This window comes from Penaeus japonicus, unplaced genomic scaffold (assembly GCF_977035675.1).
Source record: "Penaeus japonicus unplaced genomic scaffold, GWHDUDI00000001_assembly GWHDUDI00000025, whole genome shotgun sequence".
NCBI lineage: Eukaryota > Metazoa > Arthropoda > Malacostraca > Decapoda > Penaeidae > Penaeus > Penaeus japonicus.
The window spans coordinates 30,408,366-30,416,444 of NW_028234427.1; the positions used below are offsets into that span (position 1 = coordinate 30,408,366).

Below are 8,079 nucleotides of genomic sequence, written 5' to 3' on the forward strand. Positions count from 1 at the left end.
CATAATCATCATTGTCTTTATTGTTACTGTTGTTAAAATTGTCATTATTATTGTCATTACTATTATCATCCTTATTATAATCGTCATTATTATCACTATTTTCATTGTTGTTGTCATTATTATTATGATTATTATGATTGAGAACCAGTGTCGTAGAGCCTCGAACACACGCACAGCCATACGCTCTTACGTCATCATTATCGTCATCATTATCGTCATCATCATCATCATCATCATCGTCATCATCATCGCCTTTCCTCTTGTGATTGTTCTTTTTCTTATATAATCTTTACTTCTACTGATACCGCTGTTCTGTTTTGTTTTTGTTTTTTTCATTATCAATAGTATTGTTGTTATCATCATGATTATCACAATCATTTTTATTACAGTTGTCATTATCATTCTCGTTATTCTTGTTATTATCAGCATCGTTATTATATCCTTATTATTATTATCATTATTGTTCCTGCTGCCCTTGTTATTGCAATTGCATTAGAATGATCGTTATTGTTATCATTCTAATTCCTTACTACCAGTACTGCTCTCTTCAGTGTTGATAGTAGTGGTAGCAGTAGTAGTTGCAGGATCACTATTAGCATCAGTATCACCATCATTGTTTTTAACCGTATTATTGTGATCTTATTTTATTTATTATCTTTGTCAGTGTTATTATTCCCATTACTCTTGTTTTCTTCATCATCATGATTATGGTAATTGTCATTATTATTGTTATTATTATCATCCTTATTACTGTTATCATTATCATCATCATTATTTTCTTGTTTTGTTATTACCTTTGTACTTGTGTTTTTGTTTTGCTTTTTACATTTTCTTCATCATTATTGCCAATATTGCTCTATAAATACTAAGATTTTTATCCTTGTCATCATCAACATCATCATCACTATCATCATTATCCTCCTCTCTCTCCTCCTCCTCATTATCATCATCATTATCATCATCATTATCATAATTACCTAAATATCACCGATATCGATATGACGCATGTGTATGGATGTATATGAGTGACTATGTGACCCTTAAAGCCTTCACTTGTGCAATTGACATTCAACCGAGCGTAGCTCACCCAGTTTAGTGCAAGAGTTCAAATCAAGTGTCCAGAGTTCGCGTCCCAAACAGAAAACCCCTTTTTTGTGGGGGGGGGGGGGCGCGGCGCTGCGCGCGCGCTCGCGGCGCGGGGGCGCGATGGCGGCGCTGGCGGGCCGTGCGCGGCCCGAGGGCGGGCGGCGCTAGGCTGGGGGCGCTCGGGGCGCGGCCGCTGGGCGCCCGTGGTGCGCGGGGCGGCGGTATGCTGGGGGCCGGCGCTGGCCGGCGCCGCTTCCAGGGCGCTGCGCGCGCTCGCGGCGCTGCGCTGCGGCGCTGCCCGGGCGCCGGCGGGGCTGGGCGCGCGCGGGCGCGCCGCTCGCGCCGCCGGGGGCCGCTGGCGGGGTGCGGCGGCGCGCTCGCTGCGGCGCTGCGCGGGCCGCCGCCCGTGGCGGGCCGCTCGGAGCGGGCGCTGTAACGGCAGCTGCGGGCGCGCGGGCCGGCGCGCGGCGCCGCGCGCTGGGGCGGCGTGCGCTGGCGCGCTCGCTCCCGCTGCCGTCTCGGGGCGCGTAGCGCTAATCAGGCCCGCGGCCCGCTGCCCGGGGGCGCCGTGGGCGGGGGAGGCCGCGGCGCTCGCGCCCGTGTGCGCTGTGCAGGCGCGCTGCCGGCGGCGCGGGCGCGCCGCGCGCGTGCGCGGCGCTGGGCGCTGCCGCTCGCTGCGCTCGAGGTGGCGGGCGCTCGCTGGCGCTCGCGCTGCGGGGCACGCTCGCTGCGCTCGGGAGACTGTATCCCGGCTGCGGCACGCTGCGCTGCCGCGCTGCGCTGCGCGCGTGTGGGCGCTTGGCGCGCGCTGGGCCCGCGCGCTGCGGCGCACGCTGGCGCGGCGTCCGCTGCGGGCCGCGCGGGGCGCGCGGTGCTGGCGCGCGCGTCGCGCGCGCTGGGGGGGGCGGCGCGGCTGCGCGGGTCGCTCGCGAGGGGAGCGCTGCGGGCGCTCGGCGCTGGCGGCGGCGCTGCAAGAGAGCGCGCTGGGCGGCGCGAAGGCGTGTGGGGGGGCGCTGCGCGGCGCAGGCGCTGGCGGGCGCTCGGTGCGCCGTCGCGGGGGCGCGCTGGCGATCGCTTGCGCGCGCGCGCGGCGCTGCCGGCGGGCGGCTCGGGCGCGCTGGCCGGCCTCGCTCGCTGCCGCTGGGGGCGCGCGTGCGCTGGCGCGCGGGCGGGGCGGGCGCCGCGCGCGCGCTGCGCTACGAGCTGCTCGCGGCCGGCGGCGCTGGGCGCTGGCGGCGCGAGGCGGCGCCGGGCGCAGCGCGGCCGGGGCGCAGCGCGCTTCGCCGACTGCGCCGTGCGGGCCGCGCGCGGGGGCGGTGCGCTTGGGCGGGGGGGGCGGGGGCCCGCGCCGCTGCGCTGGCGGCCGCGCGTGCGCAGGCGCTCTGGGCCGTGGTTTCTTCACTTTCTATTCTCTTTTTTTTTATTATCCCCCCTCCCCCTTCTACCCCTCCCCCCCCCCCCCTCTCCCACCTCACGATCCTCCCCCCCCCCTTCCTCCCCCCTCACCTAATACCCCCACTCCATCCAGCCCTCCCCCCCGCCCTCGCCCCCGCCCACTCACTCCCCCCCTCTATCCTCACACCCCCCCCCACTCTCCCCACCCGTTCGTCCTCTCTCTCCATTCATGCCCCACCCCCCGCCGACGACGGGCGCCCCCCATTATTTCTATCTCATTCTCGCATCGTTTCCCCCGCCCCCCGAGATCCGATCCCACGCCCGCGCCCCCCCCCCCCCGCGACCCCCGCCCCATCCCGCCCCCCGCACCCCGCCGCCCCCTCCCCGCCCCCCCCCCCCAACGCCCCCATTGGCCTCGCGCTCGTCGTGCGGCGCTCGCACCTGTGCGAATGTGTCGTGCGCCCCCCGCCCCCCCGGGGCTCCTCCGCTCCGCTATGGGGGATGCCCCCCGCCCTCCCACCCAAAGCCCCACCGCCCCACCGCCACCCGCACAGCCTACCGCTCCTCCACGCCCACCCCCAGCCCCCCCACCCCCCCCCCCCCCCACCCCACCCCCCCCCCCCACACCAAACCGCGGGCGCCCCCCCGCGCCCCGCCGCGCGCCCCCCCCCCCCCGCCCCCCCCCCGCCCCCCCCCCCCCCCCCCCCCCCCCCGGACGTCGGGGCACGCTAGGGGGCGCGCCCCGCGCTCGGGGGCGCGCTATCGCAGGCGGGTGGCGGCTGCGGCCGCGCTGCGGGGGCGCTGGCGGTCCGCTGGCGCCGGGCGCGCTCGGGGGGGCGCTGCGTCGCCGCGCGCGAGGGCGGCGCTGCGCTGCGCTGGCGTCCGCTCGCGCGGGGTCGCAGGGCGCGGCGGGGCGCGCCGCTGCGGCGGCGGGCGCACGCTCGCTGGGCGGCGCCGGGCGCTGGGCCGCTGGCGCTGGCGAGGGCGCCGCGGCGCGGGGCGGCGGCTGGGGCCGCTGCGCTGCGCGCGGCGCGCGCGCGGGCGATCGCTGGCGCTGGCGGCGCTGGCGCTGCGGCGCCGCGCGCCGCGCGCTCGCGCCGCTGCGCTCGCGGCGGCGGGGGCGCGTCGCGCGCTGCGCTGGCGCTGCGCGATAGGGCGCTGCCGGGGCGCTCGGCGGGGCGCGCGGGGGGCGCTAGGACGCTCGGGCGCGCTGGCGGCGGGGGCCGCTGGGCCGCGCTGGGCGCGCTGCGCGCTGCGCTGGAGGGGACGGAGGCGCTCGGGCGGGCGCTCGCGCGTTGCGCTACCGCGCACCGCGCGCTCGCGCTAGCGGCGCTCCGCGGCGCCCCGGGCGCGGCCGCTGGCCGCGCTGCGCGGCGAGGCGCGCGCCGGGCGTCGGCCGCGATGCGCGGGCCGCGACGTAGCGCTGGGCGCGACCGCGCGGCGGGGGGCGCGGCGGAGCCGCGCGGGCGCTGCTGGCGCTCGCGATGGGGGGGGGGCGGCGGGCGTGGTCGCCGCGGGCGCTCGCGGCGGCTGGCGCGCGCTGCGCCGCGCGGGCCGCTGCGGCGCGCTGGCGGGGGAGCGGGGGCGCGCGGGCGGTCGCTGGCGCTGCGGGGGCGCTGGGCGCGGCGCTGCGGGGCGCGAGCGTCGCTGGCCTGCGCTGCGCCGCTGGGCGGGCGCGCTGGGCGCTGCCGGGGCGCTGGCGCTGCGCGTGCGCTGCGGGCGCGCTCGCCCGCTCGCTGCGGCTGGCGCTGGGCGCTGCCGCTCGGGGCGCTGGCGCCGGGCCGCTATCGCGGCGGGCGCGGGGCCGGGGGCGGCTCGCGGTGCGGGGCTCGCCGCGCTCCGCGGGCGCGGCGCTCGCGCGCTCGCTGCGCTACCGCGGGGCGGGGCGCGCGGCGCCGGGCTGCGGCGCGCGCGCGCTGCGCTGCTGGGCGCGGCGCCCTTGGCCGCGGGCGCTGCCCGCTGCGTCTGGCGCGCGCTGGCCGGGGCGTATGGGCGCTGCGCCTGCGCTCGGGGCGGGGGGGCGCTGCGCTGGCGGGCCCGCGCGGGGCGCGCGCGCGCGCGCTGGCGCTGGCGGGCAGGGGTCGCGCGCTGGGGGCGCGGCGGGCGCACGGCGGGCGCCGGGCGCGCGCGCGCTGGGGGCCGCGCGCTGCGGCGCTGCGCATCGCGGGGGGGCGGCCGCTGGGGCGCGGGGCGCCGGACGGGCGCTGCGCGGGCCCTCCGCGCTGCGCTGCGCGGGCGCGCGCGCGGGGCGCCCGCGGCGCGCTTGGCGCTGGCGAGGGCGCTGGCGCGGGCGATTGCGCGGGGGGCCGCTTAGGAGGCGGGGCGGCGCGGCGGGCCGATCGCTATGGCGATGCGGCGCTAGGCGCTCGCGGCGGGGGAGCGCTGGCCCGCGCGCGCGCTCCAGCTGCGCGCGCCGCGCGCGCTGGCCGCTGCGCGCGCGCTCGTGCGTGGGCGCTGCCGGCGCGGGGGGCGGGGCGCTGGGCGGTCCGACTGGCGCCCGCTGGCGGCGCTGACGGCGGGCCGGCCGGGCGGCCGCGACTGCTTCACGGGCGCTGCAGTCGCTCGCCGCTGCGGCGCTGGCGCGGCGGCGGCGGGCGCCGGCGGCTCTCGCTGCCGCTACGCTGGCGCGGGCGCGGGCGCCTGGCGCCGGGCGCGCTGGCGGGGCGCGGCGGCGGCGCTACGGGGGACGCTCGAGGCGCGCTCGCTGGCGCGGGGGGCGCGGCGCTGGCGCGGGGGCCGCTGGCGGCGCCTGCGCTGGCGCCGCTGGCGCTCGCTCTGCGGTGCGGCGCGCTTCGGCGCTGGGCGCGTCTGGGGGGGGGGGGGCCGGCGGCCCGGCGCGCGCTGCGCTGCGGGCCCGCTGGCGCTGGCGGGCGCCTCGCTGCGCGAGCGGCGCGGCGCTGGGGCGCGCGGGGGGCGCTAGGCGCCGGGCGCTGGCGCGCTCGGGCGCTGCGCTCCGCGGGCGCTCGCGCGCTGCGCGGTCGCTCGCGGGCGCTGCGGGCCGGCGCGCCTGGCGCTCGCGGTGGGCGTGCCGCTGCCGCGCGCGGCGTGCCGTCGCTCGCGGGGCTGCCGCGCTCGCTCGTGGCCGCGCCGGCGTCTCGCTCCGCTGGGGGGCGCTTGCGCTGCGCGCGGGCCGTCGCTGCGGCGGGCGCTGGCTCGCCGCCCGGCGCAGGGCGGCCGTCCGCTGCGGGCGCCGAGCTCAGGCGCGGCGGCGGGGGCGCGCGGCGCTGGGCGCTCGCGGGGCGCCGCTAGGGCGGCTGGCGGGGTCGGGCGCTCGGGCGCGCGGCGCTGCGCTCGCAGCTCAATCCAGCTCGGCGCTCGGCTGGGCGCGCTGCGCTGCGCGCGGCGCGGGGCGCGGGCGCGCTGCGGGCGCGGCGCCGGCGCTCCGCCGCGCTCGGGGGCGCGGCCGGGCCGCTGCGTCGCGGCCCTGGCGCTAGCGCTGGCGCTCGCGCTGGGCGCGTTATACAGGCGCGCTGGGCGCTGCGCGCGCTGCGCAGGCCGGGCGCTGGGGCGCTGGCGGGGGCGCTCGCCGCTGGCGCTGCGCGCGGGGGCGGCGTGCGGGGCGGGCGCTGGTGCTCGGCCGCTGGCGGCGCTGCGTCGCTCGCGCGGCGCGTCGCGGTCGCCGGACGGCCGCTGGAGCGCTGCGCTGGCGGCGCTCGCCGATGGCGGCTCGCCGCTAGCGCCTCGGCCGCGCTCCGCGCTGCGCTCGGCAGGGGGGGCCGCCGCGCTCGCTGCGCTCGCCGCGCGTGCGCGCTGGCGCGCTCGCTGCGCGGCCGCTCGGGGCGCGCTCGCTTCGCGCGCTGCGCGCGCTGGCCGCTGGGGCGCGGCCTGGCGCGCCCGCGGGGCACGCGGGCGCTGCCGGCGCTGCGCTGGGCGCTCGGGCCGCCCGCTGCGGGCGGGGCCCGCTGGGCGCGCTGGGGCTCGCTGGCCGGCGTCCGCTACGCGCGGCGCTAGGCGCTGCGGGCGCTGGCCCGGCGCGCGCGCTGCGCCCGGGCGCGCGGCGGCGCAGGCGCTGCGCGCCGGCGCTGGGCGCTTGCGGGCGCTCGCTGGCGAGGCGCGGGCCGCTGTGCGCGCCGCTGCGCGCGACGCTTGCGGGGTGCGCGCTCGGCTCTTCTCGGCGCTGCGCGTTCGCGGTGGCGCTGGGCGCACACGCTGGGGTACGCTGCGCTCGCGGCGCTGCGGGGGGGCGCTCGCTCCGCGCGCCGCTAGCGGCGCTGCGCGCGCCGGGGGCGCTCCGCGCTAGCGCGCGCGCCGGTCGCTCGGCGACGCGGGCCGGCCGCCGCAGCGGGCGCGCTTCCCGGGGGCGCGCTCGCGCGCGCGCTAGCGGGCCGCGGCGCGGCGCGGACGCGGCGGCGCTGCGCTCGGCGCCGGCGCGGCGGGCGCTGGCGGCGCGCTGGGGCGCGCGGGCGGGGGCGCTTGCGCTGGCGGCGGGCGGTATCGCGGCGCTGCGCTGGCGCTGCGCGCTATGCGCCGCGGCGGCGCGCGCGCTGCGGCGGGGGCGCCGCTCGGCGCTATCGCGGCGCTGGGGGCGCGGCGGGGGGCGCGCTTCGCGCTCGTCGGCCGCCGTCCGGGGCGCTCGCGGAACGCTCGCTGCGCGCTCGCGCTGTGCGCTCGCGCGCGGGGCGCGCGCGCCGCTCCGCTGGCGCCCGCTGGCGCGGCCGCTCGCTGGGGGGCGGGCGCGCTGCGCTAGGCGCTCGCTCGCGCTGCGCTGGGCGCGCTGCGCGCGTGGCGGGGGCGCGGCGCTGTGCGCCGCCGCTGCGACTGGCCGCTGCGCGCCGCGCACGTGGCGCTACTGCCCGCCGCCGCTGCCCAGGTGCGGCGCGGCGCTGGCGCTGGGGGCGTGCGCGCGCTGCGGGGCGGGCGGCCGCTCGCTATCGCGGGCGGCGCTCGTGGCGCGCCTCGCGGCGCTGCGCCTCGCGCGGCTCTGCGCGCCGCTGCGAGCCGTGCGGCCGCGAGGCGCGCTGGGGGCGCGGGCGTCGGGCGGCGGCGCTACGCGGCGCCCGCTGCGAGGGACCACCCGCGCTGCCCGCTGGCCGTGCGCTCGCCGGGGGGGGCGATTCGGGCGGCCCGCTGGCGCTGCGCTCGGGGCGCGGCGCAGCGAGGGCGCGCTGCGGGCCGGGCGCCTGCGCCCGCTCGCGGGGCCGGGTGGGCGCCGCTGGCGGCGCGCCGCGCTCGCTGGGGCGCGCTGCCGCGGCGCGTGGCGACGCTGCGCCGCCGCTCGCCGCTGGGCGCGTTGGAGGCTGGGCGGGCGTCGCGCCGCTGGCTGCGTGCGCGCGGCCGCGGGCGGGGCGCGCTGCGCTATGGGCGCTGCCGCGGCGGCCGCTGGGGCGCTGCGCTGCGCGCTGGCGCTCGCTGCGCGGGCGGCGGGCGCGGCTGGCCCTGGGCTGCGGGGTGCGCTGGGGGGCGGCGTGCCGGAGCTGCGGGCGCCGCTGCGGGGGGCGCCGGTGGCGCCGTGGCGCGCCGCCGCTGGGCGGGCGCGCGCCGCTCGTGGCGCGCGCAGCGCTGCGGTGCGCGCTCGCTGCGCTGGGTACGGCGCTTGCGACTGAGCGACGGCGCGGCGCTCCGCTCGGGCGTGCGCGCTGGGGCGCGCGCTGCGCTGCG

General features: G+C 78.1%; 1 protein-coding gene across 1 annotated transcript in view; it reads right to left on the reverse strand.

Moving 5' to 3' along the window:
- LOC147468973 (uncharacterized) overlaps positions 1-1,007 on the reverse strand; it is an 18,541-nt gene extending 17,534 nt beyond the window's left edge. The window contains exons 1-2 of the mRNA XM_086551763.1: positions 989-1,007; positions 520-638 (exon numbers count right to left, since the gene is read on the reverse strand). Coding sequence (XP_086407889.1) covers positions 520-638; positions 989-1,007 — 138 coding nt within the window. The remainder of the gene's footprint in view (positions 1-519; positions 639-988) is intronic.
- Between the last annotated feature and the right edge of the window lie 7,072 nt (positions 1,008-8,079).